At 42.6% G+C, this 22,480-nt stretch overlaps 1 protein-coding gene across 1 annotated transcript in view; it reads left to right on the top strand.

Annotated features, from left to right (window-relative positions):
- Positions 1-22,235, top strand: part of LOC132884591 (cadherin-22) — a 186,844-nt gene extending 164,609 nt beyond the window's left edge. The window contains exon 8 of the mRNA XM_060918441.1: positions 21,742-22,235. Coding sequence (XP_060774424.1) covers positions 21,742-22,235 — 494 coding nt within the window. The remainder of the gene's footprint in view (positions 1-21,741) is intronic.
- The last annotated feature ends 245 nt before the right edge of the window (positions 22,236-22,480 follow it).

Below are 22,480 nucleotides of genomic sequence, written 5' to 3'. Positions count from 1 at the left end.
AGCCCTGCTCAGCCCCCAAAACTCGCACGGTTTTGGAGTGGGGCTGAAGCGAGCCAAACCGAGCTGAGTGAGGCTAGGGGCGTGAGCAGACACTCCCCTGTGCACTGATTGGTGAGGAGGAGTGTCCTCACATGCCCACACATGCCCCGCGAGCACGCTGGGATCTGTAAACACCGTAAACCCGGAAGAAGAGGAATTACGAATTACGAGAATTATGAAGCCTTATGCACCTCGCCTCATCTATACGCTCTTGCCAGTATCTGTTGGCGTTGTCGGTGACAATAAGCCACAGCACCAAGACCAGCAACACTAACGACTCCATGTCCTCCATGTTTATTGTTTACTATCCGGGTCGTGAGACTACCGCTTAAAAGGTCACTGATGTCACTGTTTGCGCCGCTTAACGACATCACGTGACGTCCACCCACTTTCGCTAACTCCACCCAATGTGTCCACCCACTTCCAGCCAGCACGGTTCAGCGCGGTTGTAGTCAAAATGCAACTCCAACAGCCCCACTCAGCTCGACTCAGCACGGCACGGCTCAGCCCGACTCAGCCGCGTTTGTAGTGGAAAAGCGGCATTAGAGTAGCCAGTTGACTGAATCTGCATGTCTTTGGATTGTGTGAGGAAACCGGAGCCCCCAGAGGAAACCTACCCAGGCACAGGGAGAACATGCAAAATCCACACACAGAAAGGTCCCGGTTGATTGACAGGTTTGAACCCAGAGCCTTCTTGCTGTGAGGCAACAGTGCTAACCACTGGACCACCATATGGACCATAATCTCAAAGGAATGTTTCCTAACCTTATGAAATATATGATATAAAGAACAGAGTCTGTTCTGAAAGCGAAGTGGGAAGTCCTGCCCAGTATTAGTATGGTGTAAATAAAGAGTCCAGTGTAAGGATCTTACTCTAAGCAATTTCAGTGATGCATTTTGTATGTGGGTTTCAAGAGATCCTCCCACTGGTATCTCTAATGATAAATGTTTCTGCCTATAAAAAGCAAGAGGAAGCACACATAGACACGGACACTAAAACTGCAGTGTGTGCTTCCCACTTCATTGATTTCTCTGCTGTTACCATGCCTCTAATGGCCCATCATCGTGAATTTAAACTTTGATTTGTGTATGGGTTTACAAAAGCTCAGGCCTCAAGAAAAAAAGAATTAGGACAAAAGTAGCATGAAAACCAACCAATATTTCATTATTATTTTTCACTCTGCTCGACTCTGTTTTTGGATGTCCTGTTTCATGTGAAAAGAAGAAAGCTTTTGTAGAGATGGAGAATATGTGCAAAATAGAGTCCAGTAAATGACATTTAACCACTTTGTCAGGGACTGATGTGAAGGACAGTTTGAAAGGATGCAGCCCACAGTCAGGAAAAGAGAAGCATCAGCACCTCTGTCAGCCCAAGCTTTTTCAAATGCAAGCTTTTCAGGCTATTATGGATTGATACACTCCCAGCTTAGAAAAGCATTTCACATTTACATTTCTGCAAGCTTAATTAGCTTATTCTGATTCTCTTTCCCTCTTTTTTCTCTCTTGGCTCTATTATTCCTAATCACATTAAAGTATACTTGGTGTTCAATGAGAGCAGATTGTGCCATCTAAGACTTTTTCTTGCTTAATCAACAGTGTATATAGTTGTCACTAATTTCCCTTAGTTATTCTACTAGTCATTCTGCAGACCTATTTTTTCCACCCAAGAAAAGATGTTTGTGCCCCAAACATAGAGCACAGCTGGCCGTTTTAAAAGTTTAAGATTACTTAAATGGTGGTGGAATTTGATACTTAGAAGATGATATATGTTGTATTCTGAAAGTAATATCTGAGGTTTTGTTCACACTGTACACTCATACAAAATGTCCTAAAGTGAATTTACAATTAAATTATACTTACATATGAACATTCCCTGCAGATTAATTTTCTCTGTAGTTTCTCCACACTGTCCCACTATAACTTATAAGCATTCAGAGCATTGCCAATGCAGCAACAATTTCAGGAGAAGAAGAAAAGCAAGAACAATCAGAAAAGAACCATGTAAATGCACACTATTGCAAGAATTGTGCAAGTTCATTTAGGCTGTCATACATCAGTACTAGGAATTTGCATGTTCTCCCCGTGTTTGTGTGGGTTTCCTCTGGGTGCTCTGGGTTCTCCCAGAGTCCAAAGACATGCGGTTAGGCTAACTAAATTCCATAGATGTGAATGTGTGTGAATGGTTGAGAGGAGAAAATCACTATAATAATCCAGTAGAAGGCAATGGGAAACCACACCTGTAATTCTTCCCTAGAAACATTGATGGCTCGAAAAAGCCATCAGAGCAGCCACATCACTGCCAAATAGAGAGAGAGACATCAGTGCTAATCTAGCAGCAACTTTTTTTTTTTTACCCGTAACCCATCCCAGTGACCAAATCCAGACCTATCACTCAAGTCCCATCAGTAGTCCCAATGAGTAGGAATGAAAACAAGTTCATGCCTAATTAGCCACTAAACAAACAGACCTTTCTTGAGTGGACTCAGAGGGCAAAGTGATGGATCCATTTGGGTGTGCTGTGGCATCTGCACACATCTACCCCAATTACACTCTATGTGCCATGATGGGAGTCATAGTGTGCCCATCATCCTTGGGGAAATAGCCGTCCTGTCAGGAGTGCTTTTTGGAACATCTGCATGCCAAGAAGCACCAGGCATTTCAGTGGATGCCAAGCATACAGTGGCATGCAAAAGTTTGGGCACCCTTACTGAAAATGTCTGTTACTGTGAATAGTTAAGTGAGCAGAAGATGAACTGATCACCAAAAAGCATAAAGGTAAAGACAACACATTTCTTTTCAGTGTTTTCTGCAAGATTTGTGTATTATTTTTGTTTTGTACAATTGGAGAGTGAAAAAAGAAAAGAAACACCATGCGAAAGTTTGGGCACCCCAATACATTTGAGTTCTCGGGTAACTTTTACCAAGGTTCCAGACCTTAATTAGCTTAGTGAGCTGTGGCTTGTTCAAATTCTTCGTTAGGAAAGGTCAGATGATGCAGATTTCAAAGCTGTATAAATTCTCTGACTCCTCAAACTTGTCCCTAAAATCAACAGCCATCCTCTAAGCAACTCCCTTGCATTCTGAATAATAAAATAATTGATGCTCTCAAAGCAGGAGAAGGCTACAAGAACATAGCAAAGTGTTTTCAGGTAGCTGTTTCCTCAGATTGTAATGTTATTAAGAAATGGCAGTTAACAGAAACAGTGGAGATCAAGTTGAGGTCTGGAAGATGAAAACTTTCTGAAAGAACTGCTCATTGGATTGCTAGAAAGGCAAATAAAAACCCCTGTTTGACTGCAAAAGACCTTCAGAAAGATTTAGCAGACCCTGGAGTGGTGGTGCACTGTTCTACTATGCAGCAACACCTGAACAAATATGACCTTCATGAGAGAGTCATCAGAAGAAAACCTTTCCTGCATCCTAGCCACAAAATTCAGCATCTGAAGTTTGCAAATGAACATTTAAATAAGCCTGATGCATTTTGGAAACAAGTCCTGTGGACTGATGAAATCAAAATAGAACTTTTTGGCCACAATGTGCACAGCTATGTTTGGAGAAAAAAGGGTGCCAAATTCCAGGAAAAGAAGACCTCTCCAACTCTGGGTGTGGATCGATCATGCTTTGGGGTTGTGTTGCAGCCAGTGGCACAGGGCACATTTCATTGGTCAAGGGAAGCATGGATTCAAATAAATACCAGCAAATTCTGGAAGCAAACATCACACCATCTGTAAAAAAGTTGAAGTTAAAAAGTGGATGGGTCCTACAGTAAGACGATGATCCAAAACACACCTCAAAATCTACAATGGAATACCTCAAGAGGCACAAGTTGAAGGTTTTGCCATGGCCCTCACAGTCCCCTGACCTAAACATCATTGAAAATCTGTGGATAGATCTCAAAAGAGCAGTGCATGCAAGACAGCCCGAAAAACTTGTAGAACTGGAAGCCTTTTGCAAGGACAAATGTGTGAAAATCCCCCAGGTAAGAACTGAAAGTTTATTAGCTGGCTACGAAAAGTGTTTACAAGCTGTGATACTTGCCAAAGGGGGTGTTACTAGGTACTAACCATGCAGGATGCCCAAACTTTTGCTTCGGGCCCTTTTCCTTTTTTGTCATTTTGAAAATGCAAAAGGTGAAAATAAAAAATTGTTTTTGCTTAAAATATAAAGGGAATGAATCATCTTTAACTTTATGCCTTTTGGAGTTCGTTTCATCTTCAACTTGCTTATCTGTTCACAGTAGCAGCAATTTTGACCAGGGGTGCCCAAACTTTTGCATACCACTGTATTTTCATGTGATTAGAGAGAGAGAGAATAAGATGCAAAAACATGACAAATAAATCTTGAATACAGGCAAATTCAACTAATAATTCTCTTTATTAGATTTGTTTTAAACAAATATAAGATTATTTAAACTATTTCTAGATATGTGTACTCATTTCAAGCTTGACATTGTCTAATTCTACTGGCAGATAAATTTGCTTATTTCAAACATTTATTTCTAGAAAAAAATGTCTTATATTTGTTATGTAACAATTTTATAATGAGAAATATTTGAACCTTTCCTTCATCTGCTATATCTCTACTTGCTAAGACTTTTTTTTTTTTGGTAGTGCATAAAAAAATGCAAAGATGTTAACATAACTCATGTGCCTCTAAGCTGGGAATATATAGAGTTGTGAATAGCTAAAAAACTTGCTCTTTCTAGAGCTGGTGACAGAAGTGCTGATGCTTCTCCTTTACTCATTGTAGGCTGCTTCCATTCAAATTAGCCCTCACATTATGCCCTGGCAAAGTGACTAGATGACGTTCCAAGTTCTATTTAGGACTATTGAAACATCTACATGTAAGGAAGTGCCACAGAATTTATATGATAATCAGCAGCTAAAGTGGAAGGGCAAGGGCTGGTTTTGACTTGACTGGATATAGGTTGTAATTGTGTAATCATACTTACTTGGAGATCTTTGAGCCAAGTAAATTGATCTTTTGATTGATCTAGAACATAAGCTTTAATGGCTTTCATAGGCCTTTATGATGTGCTGCAAAATTGTTGTGTCTACTGAGAGAAGAAACAAATCTTCTAAGCATACATACACCTTCTGTAGCACTGATGTAATTACTTTACAGATGCAGTTTTTGTTGATTACACCGTTCCTTTAAACTATCTTCTGGCACTGTAAGAGTGTTACCCTCTGTTGTATTACCTTTATAAAAGACTCCAGCATCTCCAATTTCTATTTCCTAGCTTAAGGCACATGCTTAATTTTACAAAAACAAACAAACAAATAAATAAAAAATCCTGGATAGTTGAATATATATGCAAAATCCAGGTGCAGATACACTATATTGCCAAAAGTATTCGCTCACCTGCCTTGACTCTCATATGAGCTTAAGTGACATCCCATTCCTAATCCATAGGGTTCAATATGACGTCAGTCCACCCTTTGCAGCTAGAACAGCTTCAACTCTTCTGGGAAGGCTGTCCACAAGGTTTAGAAGTGTGTTTATGGGAATTTTTGACCATTCTTCCAGAAGCGCATTTGTGAGGTCACACACTGATGTTGGATGAGAAGGCCTGGCTCTCAGTCTCCGCTCTAATTCATCCCAAAGGTGTTCTATTGGGTTGAGGTCAGGACTCTGTGCAGGCCAGTCAAGTTCATCCACACCAGACTCTGTCATCCATGTCTTTAGTGGACCTTGCTTTGTGCACTGGTGCACAGTCATGTTGGAAGAGGAAGGGGCCAGCTCCAAACTGTAAAAACAGTCTGCATGCCTAAGTGCTTGATTTTATACACCTGTGGCCATGGAAGTGATTGGAACACCTGATTCCGATAATTTGGATGGGTGAGCAAATACTTTTGGCAATATAGTGTATCTTCATTAGGCATTTTCCTTCAGTTCCTGAGATCCTCAGTGTGAATTTTGACTGATTTAGTATGCATACTGGTGGGCTGAGGCAGCCAATGTAACCCAAGTCTATTTACCCAGCCCCTGTCTATTAAGGGCATCTGATTATGATGCAATTGGAAAGTACCACAAAAGAACAGCACGGTCCAAGAGTCACATCCCCTGGGATTAAGGGCAGGCATTGAATTAGCAAGTGGGGGAGTTGGATCAAAGAATTATGATGGAGAAAATCAGCAGTTTTAGGCAAGCCCTAGCTCTCTCCAGGCGATTGGTAGCAATTTCTTTCTCTGCAACATATTGAGTAATTTATAAGCATCTAAAACCAATTAAATGCCCCCCATGCAAGTCATTTGCACATGTTACTGTGGCTATTATTGAGCTTTTCCTCTCATAAAACATGGTACAAAGAAAGCTTTTAGCTTCTATTTCACAGTAGAAGGCATATCTATCAAGTAAGATTCATTTGTATTATATTCCTGTTCTGCACTAATTTGTAAAACTTTATTCTGGATTTTGGCCATTACTGCTGTATCTACTACAGAAACAGGCTGGTGTTGCTTTCATGCACATTTAGTTGGGGTGGCCAGATTGTAGGAGTTTTTACTCAGCTGGCCCTGGCTGTTAATCTGAGTATTATATGATCTGCCCATATCACTTGTAATATGGACAACATAGCTAGCAGCATCCCCCAGCACTCTAACATTGTAAAACACTCCCACCAGCAGCCCCATCTATAAAACAACACATAGCTGATATATGCTGCCCTGTCAGCAGCTGTATATCTAAAGATCTAAAGATACTTTATGCAGCATCTATTGTTGGATGGGATGTGTGTCAAGCCAGGTAAGACAAAGGACAAAAAACCACAATAGAAACTTCTGTGGGAATGCATGAGTGTCCCCCCCCCCCCCCCCCCCGCTCCCTTGATTATTGTATCTTGTTTATCACCTTCCTTTCTGTTCATCTGGTTTATACAAGATATGTAGTGACATGGTGATACCCTTTTTCCTTTACATAGTGGGCCAATCATGATACATGGGATTTCTATGGGTTGTTCCAGGGTTTTGTGCTCTCCTGTCTAGAAGTACAACAAGTAAAAAAAAAAATGCTCTATGATGAACAATGCTCTAAGAATTTTAGCTGTTACATAACAGAATACAGAAATGACTTGGACATTAGGAACTGTTAGGCCTTGGGACTATCTTGGCCTCTAGAAGCCGCTATTATGTCTTTACCATGTCATGTTTGTTTTGACAGCTAGGGGGTTTGTGTTTTTGTTTTGTCAGCCGTGTGCTTCTTTGTTTTTCATGTGCCTTTTGCCCCACCTTGTCTTAATTGCCAATTTTGTTCTGGTCATGTGTTCAATTATTTTGGGTATTTATACTACCCCATTTTGTCCTGCTAGTCATGGAGTCTTTGTGTTGTTTTATGGTTAGTCTCTTGTGTTCTACGTGCCCTAGCCCTTTGTCTTTGGTAGTTTCTCTTTGGGACATTTTGACTATTTTTTGTTACTTGATACTTTGCCTTTTGTATCTTTTGTGCGTTTGGATTTTTGCCTTTTCTTCCTTGGTTTTGGATTTTTTGAACTCTTGGAACTTTTGGGTTTTTTTCTTTTATCTTCTGTGTGTTTGGATTTACCTGTCTGGCCGATATTTTTTCCCTTTGTGGATTTTTGTTTCTGGACTTCTGAGCTTTGTCAAATAAAGTTTATTTAACCTTAGCTTTGTTCTCACTCCTCTGCACTTGAGTCATCCCTCTGCTCAGCCTAGAGGGTGTTTGCTGGGTTACTTTCAAACACCTTCAACTCACCTTCGAGCGCCAGTGACCCAGATTCAATTCCCAGCTCACCCTAACAGAAAGACTCAGTCATGACTGACTCAGCAGAGGCTTCTTCAGCTGTCTTTCAGAGGATAATGGCTGCTTTTACAAGCTTTGGGGCTACCATGGACACTCAGGGACAAGCACTCGTAAGCCAACAAGAGACCCTTGCTCGCCACGATGGAAATTGGGAAGGCCCTTGCACGGCTGACTCCTCTGCCCCCATCTCCTGCTCCACCATCTGCTCCAGCTCCAGTGCCTCCTGCCATGCTCCCTCCTTCACCTCATGAACCCTGCCTTCCTGCACCACAGGGGTATGACGACAAGCACGGTGAGTGCCGGGAGTTCCTTACCCAGTGTCAACTCACCTTCGAGCTCCAGCCTACCACTTACACTACTGACCGCAGCAAGATTGCATATGTAATAACATTGTTAGCGGATAAGGCACGAAATTGGGCAACAGCCATCTGGCAGAGACAGGGACCCAAGTGTTCCGATTTCAAGATGTTTACAGAGGAGATGCTTTGTGTTTTCAATCAGTCGGACATCAGCAAGGATGCAGCCAGGAAGCTCATGTCCATCCGGCAGGGAGGAAGTGTCGCAGACTACGCCATCTCATTCCGGATGCTCGCAGCAGTCAGTGGATGGAATGAGACTGCCCTGGCTTCAGCCTTCCACCATGGTCTGTCTGACTCTATCAAAGATGGTCTGGCCTCGATAGGCTGCCCAAGTGACCTTGAAACTCTGATCTGACATGCCATTCACCTTGATAACAGGATTAGAGAGCGTAGCCAAGACCGGAGCTTCCCTTACCTCACTGCTTCAACCTGGAGTCCATCCACCTCATCCAGTGTTTGTCCGGAGCCCATGCAAGTTGGCCATACTCATCTCTCTGCATCTGAGAGGGAGCGCAGGAGGAGGGACAAGTGCTGCATCTACTGTGGCAAGCCTGGCCATTTCCAAGCGTCATGTCCCAAGCTCTTGGGGGAAAAGGACTGTCCCGTCCAGCTGAGGGAGGGTTGTGATGGGGACTACCCTCTCTCCCGAACTTCCTGGCCAAGGAGTCTACATCCCTGTCTCCATCTCCTGGGGTGAGTCCGTCCACTCTTGCCAAGCATTGTTAGACTCCGGGGCTGCTGGAAATTTTATGGATGTTCACTTTGTCCGAAGAATCAATGTCCCTACTGTACCCCTTGAAGCTCCATTGTCTGTGTCTGCTCTGGATGGCCAAGCTTTAGGTGATGGTAGAGTCACCCAAGTAACTTCTCCAGTTTTTCTCCAGTCTCAAGGTCACAGAGAAGAAATATCCCTGCACCTGATTCATTCACCAGAGTTCCCAGTAATTCTAGGCTTTCCTTGGCTCACCTGCCACAACCCTTGCATAGACTGGGCAACAAGCCAGGTTGTGGAATGGGGCCCTACATGCCATGCCTCTTGTCTGCTCTCTAGTTCTCCTGTGTCTCCTGCCGAGCCCCCTGACCTCACCAAGTTATCTCAAGTTCCCACAGAGTACTGGGATTTGAGGGAAGTTTTTAGCAAGAGTAGGGCCGCCACTCTTCCTCCTCACCGTGTCTATGACTGTGCCATAGACTTGCTCCCCGGTGCTACCCCTCCTCGGGGCAGGCTGTTTTCCCTTTCTCAGCCAGAATGCAAGGCCATGGATGAATACATCAAGGACGCCCTGGCCTCGGGATTCATCTGCCCCTCCATCTCACCTGCTGGTGCAGGCTTCTTCTTTGTCGGCAAGAAGGATGGGGGACTGCGACCGTGTATTGACTACAGGGGCCTGAATAAGATCACAGTGCGCAACCGCTATCCCCTTCCGCTAATGTCCACCGCATTCGACCTGCTCCAAGGTGCTACTGTCTTCACTAAGTTGGATTTACGAAACGCATACCACCTCATCCGTATCCGACAGGGAGACGAATAGAAGACTGCCTTTAATGCCCCATCGGGACATTATGAGTACCAGGTGATGCCCTTTGGACTCACCAATGTACCAGCAGTCTTTCAGGCCCTTATCAATGATGTCCTGAGGGAGATGATCAACAAATATGCTTTTGTTTACTTCGACGACATTTTAATATTCTCCAAGACCTTGCATGAGCACCGCCACCATGTCCATCAGGTTCTTCAGAGGCTGCTAAAGAACAACCTGTTTGTGAAAGCCCAGAAATGTGAATTTCATGTCCCAGAGTAGCCTGGCAAGCCAGACTAAATGTGAATATTTAGTCTGGCCTCGATCTGTAGACATTTCTGAAGGGTGGGGGTGGAACAAACCGCTGTCTTTCAAACTGTCTCTGTGCATATAGGCCAACGCTCTGACCAATCAGCGCAACAGTGACTGTGACGTAGTCAGAGCGCGCAGTGGGGGAGACCTTGAAATAAATAATTTTTCAAAATGCGTATTAATTAATAAACAGGTTCTAGACATTAAGAAGTTTGGAGATAATGCCCACAAGTTTGGAGTCTGTACCACATACTTAACATACACTCTTATTTTTTTCAAGTGTTTTTCAAGGGTTTGCTTAAACTGTTTTTGAGAGTTTTTATTTAGTGGTGTTTGGTGAAATCATTTCCCTTAAATTTAAAATAACGGGAAAATAAGAAACAATCAAAAAGTAATGTTTCAAAGCTGTTTATTAATTCTTCATACTGCACAAACTAGCCCATCCTTTTGGCTACCAGCGGGGCCAGCTGGTAGATCAGACTTTTGCCATAGCCGGTCGGCAAAACAGCAAAAACGTCCTTCTTGAAAAGGAATGAGCGGAGAGCCTCTTCCTGCTCATGTTTCAACGAAAACTCCAAGTCTAATTCTTCTAAAACTGATTCCAAAGCGGAGTCAAACGCGCGCTGTTCACTAGCCATAGCCATCTTTCCTGCTGTGCTTTCTCCAGCGTCGCACAGCTTTGTCGTCACTCCTGCAAAAGCCCGCCCAAAGAATCCAAACAAAAACCTTGCGTTGTGATTGGCGGGCACGATTTGATGCCTGGGGTGTTTTTGTTTATATGGTGCGAGGCTAGACCCATTCGCTAGGCAAAAATATTTTTGGCCACTAGGCGGGTGGGTCTAGTTTACTAGGCTAGTCCCAGAGGTCTCCTTTCTGGGCTTTATTGTATGGATGGGACAACTGCAGATGGATCCAGCCAAGACCCTGGCTGTCCAGGACTGGCCCACTCCCAAGTCCATGAAAGAGGTCCAGCAGTTTTTAGGATTTGCAAACTTCTACCGCAAGTTTGTCAGAAACTTCAGTTCGGTAGCAGTGCCCATATCTGACCTCACCAAAAGGACAGGTGGGTCTTTTGTCTGGTCTCCTCAGGCAGAGAGGGCTTTCAAGGACCTCAAGCACCGGTTCTGTACTGCACCCATTCTGGTCCTCCCTGACACATCGCAACCCTTCGTTGTCGAGGTGGACGCTTCGGACAGTGGCATCGGCGCTGTCCTCTCTCAATGCTCGGATGGAAGGTTGCACCCCTGTGCATACTTCTCCCACTGTCTGAGTCCTGCGGAGTCCCGTTATGATGTGGGTGATCGAGAACTGCTTGTGGTCAAACTGGCCCTTGAGGAGTGGAGGCACTGGCTGGAGGGAGCCCAACATCCATTCCTGGTTTGGACGGACCACAAGAACCTGGAGTACCTCCAACAGGCCAAGGGACTTAATCCTCGACAGGCTAGGTGGGTCTTGTTCTTCAGTCGGTTCGATTTCACCCTGTCGTACCACCCCGGCTCGAAGAACACCAAACCTGACGCTCTTTCCAGACAGTTCTCTTCCACTAACAGGGAAAGTGAAGTTGGGCCTATTATCCCTGTGTCCTGAATTGTGGCCCCTGTCTGCTGGGGTATTGAGGAGGCTGTCCAACGAGCTCAACGCCAGGACCCCGGTCCTGGGACGGGGCCACCTGGTCTCTTGTACGTTCCACGTCAAGCCTGGGCCAAGGTTCTCCAGTGGGGTCATTCGTCCCATCTCACTGCTCACCCGGGAGCTCGGAGGACCCTGGATTTCTTGAAGAGACGCTTCTGGTGGCCAAGCATGGAGAAAGAAGTGAGGTCATTCATCCTGTCCTGTGAAGTGTGCACTAGAAGCAAGAACCCACGGCAGCATCTCCAGGGCCTCCTGCATCCTCTGCCCATTCCTCGGTGTCCCTGGTCTTATGTGGCGGTCGACTTCATCATGGGCCTTCCAGATTTACAAGGTAATGCTGTCATTCTAGTTATAGTCAACAGGTTCTCAAAGGCCTGTCGTTTCATACCTCTATGCAAGCTCCCTTCTGTCCTTGAGACTGCCAAACTAATGTTCACCCATGTCTTCCAAGTTTTCGGACTCCCACAGGACATCGTCTCCAACCGAGGGCCCCAGTTCTCCTCCCGAGTGTGGCGGGCATTCTGCAAGCTGATCGGGGCCACTGCCAGCCTCTCCTCTGGGTTCCATCCCCAGTCTAATGGCCAGACTGAGAGGCTCAACCAGGACCTGGAAACCACCCTGCGAGGCCTGGCAATGGACAACCCAATGTCGTGGAGCACCTGGTTGCCATGGGCAGAGTACGCCCATAATACCCTTCAGTCATCAGTCACCAGGTTGTCTCCATTCCAATGCCAATTCGGGTTCCAACCGCCTTTGTTTCCGGAACAGGAGGAGGACGCTGGGGTGCCCTCGTTCAACCATTTCCTGAGACGGTGTCGTAAGACCTGGAACAAGGTCCAGAGGACTCTAATCCATACTTCCAGGGCCAACCAGACTCAGGCCAACCGCCATAGACGGCCTGCCCACAGTTTTCGCCCTGGACAGCGGGTTTGGTTGTCCGCCAAAGACCTTCCTCTACGGGTGGAGAACCGCAAACTTTCCCCTCATTATGTTGGTCCCTTCAAGGTAGTGCGCAGAGTGAACCCTGTGGCCTACTGGCTCCAGTTGCCCCAGTCGATGAGAATCAACCCCACATTCCATGTGTCCCTGTTGCGGCCCGTACTGTCGTCCCCTTATACCCCTGCCCCTAGGAGTCCCCCGCCTCCCTGCATCCTCCGTGGACAGACTGTGTTCACCGTGCGCCGCCTACTAGACTCCCGCCGGGTCCATGGCGGCCTCCAGTACCTAGTTGACTGGGAGGGCTATGGGCCTGAGGAGCACTGTTGGGTCCCCGCTAGGGACATTTTGGACAAAGAACTTTGTCAGCACTTCCATTTGGCCCATCCTGATTGCCCTGGGAACATCAGGAGATGCTCCTTGGGGGGGGGGGGGGGGGGGGGGGGGGGGGGTCCTGTTAGGCCTTGGGATTATCTTGGCTCCTAGAGGCCGCTATTATGTCTTTACCATGTCATGTTTGTTTTGACAGCTAGGGGGTTTGTGTTTTTGTTTTGTCAGCCATGTGCTTCTTTGTTTTTCATGTGCCTTTTGCCCCACCTTGTCTTAATTGCCAATTTTGTCCTGGTCATGTGTTCAATTACTTTGGGTATTTATACTACCCCATTTTGTCCTGCTAGTCACTGAGTCTTTGTGTTGTTTTATGGTTAGTCTCTTGTGTTCTACGAGCCCTAGCCCTTTGTCTCTGTTTTTGGTAGTTTCTCTTTGGGACATTTTGACTATTTTTTTGTTACTTGATACTTTGCCTTTTGTATCTTCTGTGCGTTTGGATTTTTGCCTTCTCTTCCTTGGTTTTGGATTTTTTTGAACTCTTGGAACTTTTGGGTTTTTTCTTTTATCTTCTGTGTGTTTGGATTTACCTGTCTGGCTGATATTTTTTCCCTTTGTGGATTTTTGTTTCTTCCCAAGCTGTGGATTTTTTTTGGACTTCTGAGCTTTGGCAAATAAAGTTTATTTAACCTTAGCTTTGTTCTCACTCCTCTGCACTTGAGTCATCCCTCTGCTTAGCCTAGAGGGTGTTTGCTGGGTTACTACGCCAGCGACCCAGGTTCAATTCCCAGCTCACCCTAATAGGAACAGACATTATTCAACTCTAGAAATACTTAATAGGTCTGGTATAGTTAGATTTGCTCAAAGTGGAATTGTCTTTGAAGGTTAGGTTATATAAAATTTGTATCTTAAGAAGTATTCAGAAAATGAAGCTTTAATCAAAAAAGTAAGGTTTAATTAAAATAAAATTGATGAGCACATGAAAAACGGACAGCAAAAAATTTAAAACCTACATTATATTCATCGAAATGCATGGTTTTCTGTTCTTTCAGGAAAGTTTAATTATATTTTAGCACTCCACTTCTATCTTCTTACCTAATGGCTATACTTCTTCAAAGAGCTTTTATAACAGAGAATCTCTACCACGTGACTAGATGAAAGCCATAGACAGTTCTCTCATATAAGACAGTTACATCATCCACAGGACAATCACAGTCTTATCACATTTGTACTCATGGCTTATAAATGACCTTTGATCTGACTTGTGCCTCCAGACAAGAGACTATTAATAAAACATTAACCTTATTCCTTAAAGAATATGACCTTTGAGAGCATAATATGTCACTATGTAGTGTTCTGACACATTCTTTCATCTTATCAGTCACACTAACGTCAGTCGCTCTATGAGATATTCCTTATCACCAATTCACCTGTATAAAAAATTTAGCCTAGTGAATTAATTAGAAAGATTTTTTTTTACATTCTCTGGGGTTCCAATTGTTCATGTAATATGTGTCTCAGAGAGTTTCAGTTTAATTAATCACGTTCATATCAAGAGAAAAAGAGAGTTTTCTAATCACTAATTAAGATAATTCATACTGGATGAAGGGCTCATTGATTTATTTAGATGAATATGGCTTTTGTTTTCTTTCATTCTCATTAGTGGATTAAATGATCCATCTCGGTTGTTTTTCTTTTCCATTCTGACTTTCACATTTATTCCAAATATATTTACATTCCATCTTAGGTCAATGTTTTGAAAAGTTTTTGTAATTATTACAGTGTAGTGAGAGAGAGTTTTTTGAAATGTTATTTAGGAATGTTCTGATTATTCTCAAGGCTTGAGAGTAGGATAAACCCACATACAATATGTTGTATTATTACATAGTTTTGTCTGAAGATTTTTGCTATCAGAGCATGACAGTTTTACAGATAAATATGTTGCTTGTTGCAAGGGAGTTAAACCTGGGAGGAAGAAAGGAGTTGGTCTCTAATGAAAAGTAATGTTCCAGTTTTTCTACATTATATCTCAGTTTCACTAATTCAAGGGAGTTTTGTTTCACCTTATATGGTCATCTCTTTTCCTTTTAAGCTACTCCTATGACAGCACTTCCTGGTGGAAATCCTTTGTAATACCACAAAAAGGACAAGTCTCTCATTAAAATTAACACAGTGCAGTAATAAATTCCTCAGAGGAAGTTGCAGTTGCTCTCCCTTGAAAAAGAGAGACCTTTTCAGAAAGGAATATGACAAGAAAAGAAAAAGCTAAACACTGCAAATATTCATTTAGGGCACAATTCTCCCATGCACATAAGTAAAAAAAGCATGGAGCTATGCTGTTTTCAGTCTACACACATTCAACCCTTGACTTAAGTCTATGATGTACGTGCCACAAAAGCAGTTACGTGCTTCATACAGAACAAATCCAAAATCAAATCAAATCAAGTTTATTTGTATAGAGCTTTTAACAATAAACATTGTCGCAAAGCAGCTTTACAGAATTTGAATGACTTAAAACATGAGCTAATTTTATCCCTAATTTATCCCCAATGAGCAAGCCTGTGGCGACGGTGGCAAGGAAAAACTCCCTCAGACGACATGAGGAAGAAACCTCGAGAGGAACCAGACTCAAAAGGGAACCCATCCATATTTGGGCAACAACAGACAGCCTGACTATAATATTAACAGTTTTAACAGGTATAACCCTCAACTGTCCTCATGGGGCCGTCCTTCACAGGAGCGGTGCGATAAAACTCCGACCAGACACAGGGCACCAGGATGGATCAAGCAGGTCCGAGGGGCAGAAGAGGCCAGCATCTCAATCCCAGGATCAACATGTAACTCAGAGGGACAGATTGGGGGGGGGGGGAAGAGAGAGAGAAAGAAAACACAGGTTGTTAGGTATGCCCTAAAAATGACAAGTATTAAATCTGTGTGGTAGGCTCGCAGAGACGAGAGTCTTTACATCAGGCATAACACACAACAATGGCATGTTAATATGGTAAAAAATATCATGACCTGCTCTGGCTGGATGCTTGATTGGGTGATGGGAGCACACTCCTCAGCAATGATGAGATGCAGATGGGACCCTTAGGGCTGCCCAAGACAATTCAGTTACATTTCACTGGGTCTGGGACATGCAACAGAATGTCTGACGGCCGATTCCCTGCAGGCTACGATAGCCAGTCGAGGTCTCCACCCTCTCCACCAAAAGATTTCCTGTTGACTCCATGTAACTCAGAGGGACAGATTTGGGGTGGGGGGGGAGGGAAAGAAAACACAGGTTGTTAGGTATGCCCAATGTCACCTGAATAAGTAGGAGCAGTATACATATTGCACCGAGTACAAGCAGGGACTCCGGCAACTAATTATGACAGCATAACTAAAAGGAGAGAGCCAGAAGGTAACACAGCCATGAGGGAGCCCCAGGACATAAAGCAGCCAGCCACTACACCATCAACAAACTCGAGTGAGCAAGCGAGTGGGGACTGACAGCATCCATACATCCCAGTTTACCAAAACACTCTATGTCTGAGGACCCTCCAGATCTACTCCTTTACCTCATAAACACTATTAACAAAAGGCTTGACTAAACAGATATGTTTTCAGCCTAGACTTAAATGCTGAGACTGTGTCTGATTCCCGAACATTACTTGGAAGGCTGTTCCATAACTGTGGGGCTTTGTAAGAAAAGGCTCTGCCCCCTGATGTAGCCTTCACTATACGAGGTACCAGCAGATAGCCTGCACCTTTTGATCTAAGTAGGCGTGGCGGGTCATAGAGGAGCAGAAGTTCACTCAGGTACTGTGGTGCGAGACCATTTAGTGCTTTAAAGGTCAATAGTAGTATTTTATAATCAATGTGAAATTTGATTGGGAGCCAATGCAGTGTGGATAAGACAGGCGTGATGTGGTCATATTTTCTAGTTCTAGTAAGGACTCTTGCTGCTGCATTTTGAACTAACTGGAGCTTGTTTATGCACTTATTGGAACATCCAGACAGTAAGGCATTACAATAATCCAACCTGGAGGTAACGAAAGCATGGACTAGTTTTTCTGCATCATGCAATAACATTAAATTTCTTATCTTTGCAATATTTCTGAGATGAAAGAAAGCTATCCGGGTGATGTTATCAATGTGAGTTTCGAATGAAAGACTGGGGTCAATAATCACTCCGAGGTCTTTTACTGCTGCACGTGAAGAAACAGAAAGGCCATCCAGAGCCACTGTGTAATCAGAAAACTTACTTCTAGCTGTATGTGGTCCTAGCACAAGTACTTTAGTCTTGTCAGAGTTAAGCAGAAGGAAATTAATAAGCATCCAGTGTCTAATGTCCTTAACACATTCCTCAATTCTATTAAGCTGGTGTCTCTCATCAGGTTTTGCAGAGACATACAACTGTGTGTCATCAGCATAACAGTGGAAACTAATACAATGTTTAAGAATAATATCGCCCAGAGGTAATATAATCTGGGCATGTCTTATGTAAATACATTTTCACATGCATTCTGCCCTTGTTTTAAATGCTTTTCATCTACATGCTAATGACGGCTGTAGTAAGTCAAGTGCCACCACATGGCAAAACACCACATTGTCTTTTAAGATGATGGTAGGCTTAGACTTTTAACATTATTATACATGGAGAAATAAAGTTCAAAAATTCCTAAATTTGTGTGTCATATGTTTTAAACTACAATAACATTCCTTGTAACTCCATATTACATTGGACCAAAAAAAAAAAGGTTTACATCATATGGTGTTGTGAACAAGTCTGGTAAATAATTACAGTAGTTCAATTAGAATAAAACAGAAATATCAATGAAGATGAGTATAAATAGGACCCACCTTCTGGTATGCCTTAACAACCCTCAAGCAAAATGCCTGCTCTGCGTTTGCTTGTGCTCCTGAGTGACTGTGTACTGTGACCCATCTGGATATAGCCGGCTGGGGTTCACTAAGTGATTTTGATCATTCAGTAATAATTTCATTTCGAATGTGAAGCCATTGTCCATCTACAGACTCTTGGACAAACAGATTTTCAGCCACAGTAATACCCCACATATGAAATGTGTTTCTGTTTTGCACATGTATTCATGACAACTAAAGTCAGGGAAAGAATAATACTTGACAGGGTATGCGGCTATTGGAAAATAGCAAACAAACAGTGGGGTGGTGTGATGTGCCCTCACACTAAGTGCGTTCGCTGTTACTACCCCAAAGAGAATGCATTCCAATAAGAGCATGTCATGAAGTGTTTTATTCTTGTTGTATCACAGCAATTTGTAAAATATTACATTTTTCTATTTATTAAGAACTGATAGGCAATATCAAACAAACACAACAGCTACCTCTTGAAAGCTAATTTACAACCCCGATTCCAAAAAAGTTGGGACAAAGTACAAATTGTAAATAAAAATGGAATGCAATGATGTGGAAGTTTCAAAATTCCATATTTTATTCAGAATAGAACATAGATGACATATCAAATGTCTAAACTGAGAAAATGTATCATAAGAGAAAAATTAGGTGATTTTAAATTTCATGACAACAACACATCTCAAAAAAGTTGGGACAAGGCCATGTTTACCACTGTGAGACATCCCCTTTTCTCTTTACAACAGTCTGTAAACGTCTGGGGACTGAGGAGACAAGTTGCTCAAGTTTAGGGATAGGAATGTTAACCCATTCTTGTCTAATGTAGGATTCTAGTTGCTCAACTGTCTTAGGTCTTTTTTGTCGTATCTTCCGTTTTATGATGCACCAAATGTTTTCTATGGGTGAAAGATCTGGACTGCAGGCTGGCCAGTTCAGTACCCGGACCCTTCTTCTACGCAGCCATGATGCTGTAATTGATGCAGTATGTGGTTTGGCATTGTCATGTTGGAAAATGCAAGGTCTTCCCTGAAAGAGACGTCATCTGGATGGGAGCATATGTTGCTCTAGAACCTGGATATACCTTTCAGCATTGATGGTGTCTTTCCAGATGTGTAAGCTGCCCATGCCACACGCACTAATGCAACCCCATACCATCAGAGATGCAGGCTTCTGAACTGAGCACTGATAACAACTTGGGTCGTCCTTCTCCTCTGTAGTCCGAATGACACGGCGTCCCTGATTTCCATAAAGAACTTCAAATTTTGATTCGTCTGACCACAGAACAGTTTTCCACTTTGCCACAGTCCATTTTAAATGAGCCTTGGCCCAGAGAAGGCATCTGCGCTTCTGGATCATGTTTAGATACGGCTTCTTCTTTGAACTACAGAGTTTTAGCTGGCAACGGCGGATGGCATGGTGAATTGTGTTCACAGATAATGTTCTCTGGAAATATTCCTGAGCCCATTTTGTGATGTCCAATACAGAAGCATGCCTGTATGTGATGCAGTGCCGTCTAAGGGCCCGAAGATTACAGGCACCCAGTATGGTTTTCCAGCCTTGACCCTTACGTACAGAGATTCTTCCAGATTCTCTGAATCTTTTGATGATATGCACTGTAGATGATGATATGTCCAAACTCTTTGCAATTTTACACTGTCAAACTCCTTTCTGATATTGCTCCACTATTTGTCAGCACAGAATTAAGGGGATTGGTGATCCTCTTCCCATCTTTACTTCTGAGAGCCGCTGCCACTCCAAGATGCTCTTTTTATACCCAGGCATGTTAATAACCTATTGCCAATTGACCTAATGAGTTGCAAGTTGGTTCTCCAGCTGTTCCTTTTTTGTACCTTTAACTTTTCCAGCCTCTTAGTGCCCCTGTCCCAACTTTTTTGAGATGTGTTGCTGTCATGAAATTTCAAATGAGCCAATATTTGGCATGAAATTTCAAAGTGTCTCACTTTCAACATTTGATATGTTGTCTATGTTCTATTGTGAATACAATATCAGTTTTTGAGATTTGTAAATTATTGCATTCCATTTTTATTTACAATTTGTACTTTGTCCCAACTTTTTTGGAATTAGGGTTGTATTTATGGAAAAAGTTTTATCAAAGATTATAATGGAAACGGATGGAAAATTATGAAAATTAATCACTTTCATCATAAGCATCATCCTCATCTGTCTCTGTAGTCTCATCACATGACGTCTAACGTAAGTTATGACATTTGATGACCCGGAGCCTAATCATTGTCACTTAACATGACTGATCTCTGTACTCTCTTACAATGGTATTGAAGAAAAAAATGCTGATTAATTCAGTTTTGTTCTGTTAGCTAAAGTTCCCATTTTTTATTAGCATTTGAACGGTACAACTTTGTCCGCTGCTATCTCTACAGTGTAAGTGATAGCATGTGTGCATCTTGAATCATTTTACAGTTGGTATTTTGACAGTTGAATAACAAAATTAATCTCTCACGCTTATGTCCATTTTGTTATGGTGCCTAACAGACAACTTGACTGAAGCATAATATGCACTGCATGAGTTTTGGCTGTTTGCCAGAGTATTTTTCCAGGTCACCACACAAATACATACAATATATGGTTTGTCTAAAGTTGCAAAAATGTGGTAGATGATATATTGGAAACTATGTAGTCAGTGATGCAAATTCCATATAGATTCATTGTCATCAAGGAGAACATTAAATTTTCTGCCTGGCGACTAGCTGTCTTGTTTCATATAGAAACTGTAGAAGTAAGCACGTTTTATCCCCAAAATTTATTACTTAGATATTTTAGAGAAGTGGAACAATCTATAAACAGATATCCATTTGCGTACAAACTTTTGTTCAACTCAACAATAAAGGTTGAGATAACCTTTAAAAAATTAAAAGTTCCATACAACCATTTCACAAAAAAACAGGGAGACTTTTCAATCAGAGAAGATGATTTATGAAAGGGTCAGTCCATGGGTGATAAGAGCACAGAGCATACTAGCTAGTTATATAGAGTGTTTTATTCAAAATGACTCCAGAATCCTGACCCTCACTTCTCACTCCTGCTCACTCATGTCAGGATCCATGTGTTAATCTCCTCACTGTGCTCTCCCCTGTGCTTGTTCCTGACTGGATTTGAACATTATGGAGCAAATTGCACAGGAACAATTGCACAGAATTGACATTTGCTTTTGTGTTTGGTTTGTTTGTTTACCAAATAGGTTGATGTTAATGATCTATTGTTTTTCTTTTTGAAGATTTTCTTTATTTAATCATGAACTGAGATATAGAAACTAATTTGAAATGTGAAGGGGATAAACAACATCATAAGGCACTTGTACTAAACATTTATCTTTAATTAATAGGCAGACTCCTGCGCAGATGCCACTTTTAAGCCTCAATTGATTTCACACTTGATCTAAGTTAATTTTCTAAAATTCTCAAAAAAGTGTCACTTTTGGCAAACATCTATCTGATAGGTATCTCAAAGGAGTGGATGATATGTTTCTTTTAGTTATAGCCAGTTTTGATTGATTTTAAGTAGTGGCCATAATTTTTTTTATTTTTAAGAACCTTTCAACCTTGTTTTAGGATAATGCACCCACAGCAGGAGAAACTATAGCCTTTGAATAATTGTTAAAAAATTAGAATTGTTTTATGTTTAAAGCAATTAATAAAGCATCTTAAAATGTCATGAAACACCTTTAAACTAAGAATCTGGTTTATTTATATTGAAAGTAAATCCATTGTTGAATCCATTTTTATTTACCATTTCAATTACTTTTAATAAAATAATGTTATATGCTTGATAGACCATCATTTTGCCAAAATCAAATGTGTAAAAGACATTCGCCAGTGTACATGAAAGTCTTTGTCATGCTGTGAGTTTAAATTCAGCTCTTGTATTCACTGTTTTGATCTGCTGAGTAATACTCTCATGTCATCTTTTCCCCATTTGTCCCATCTCTCACTTTCTTTCAATAGTCATTGTACTGCTGATCGTGACCTTGAAGCGGCACAGGAAGGGTCAGCGCATGTGTGAGGAAGAGGAAGACATGCGTGACAACGTCATCAAGTATAATGATGAGGGCGGAGGTGAGCAGGACACACAGGCTTATGACATGAGCGCACTGCGCAACCTCTATGACTTCCCCGAAGTCAAGAGCTCTGAGTCACTTCCCAAGCGCATCCAAAACCATATGAACTCTGACAAAGAGGTAGCCGATTTCTCCCTGTTTAAAGGCTATATCCGGAAGAAGGTGGAGCAGGCAGATGCAGACCCATCAGTGCCTCCCTATGACTCATTTCAAACATACGCACTAGAAGGCAGTGGCTCACCAGCACTCTCACTAAGCTCCATCCACACTCTGTCCACCAGCTCAGAGCAGGACTTCTCCTACCTTAGGGACTGGGGACCTCGCTTCAGGCAGCTGGCAGGATACTATGCCCCGGCACAGCCTGATGAAGAAGGGTCCTAGCACTGCCCGCCATCCTGTGTCTACTGTGCCAAGCTAACAACACACTGCTATTCCACAGACACTGCTCAGTCCTGGAGCTGTCCTCACTCATTTCACTCATTTATCAACCACTTTCCTCCATCAGTGGATGATCACTGGATCCCACTCTTTTCTGGACAGTTTAATACCACTCTATTAAAGATACAGACAGTTTGCCTTTGTAAAAGATTCAAAGGTGGAGGATGAATAGACCATGAGTGAGGAGT

This window comes from Neoarius graeffei, chromosome 4 (assembly GCF_027579695.1).
Source record: "Neoarius graeffei isolate fNeoGra1 chromosome 4, fNeoGra1.pri, whole genome shotgun sequence".
Lineage (NCBI taxonomy): Eukaryota > Metazoa > Chordata > Actinopteri > Siluriformes > Ariidae > Neoarius > Neoarius graeffei.
This window is presented reverse-complemented; position numbering and strand designations above follow the sequence as displayed.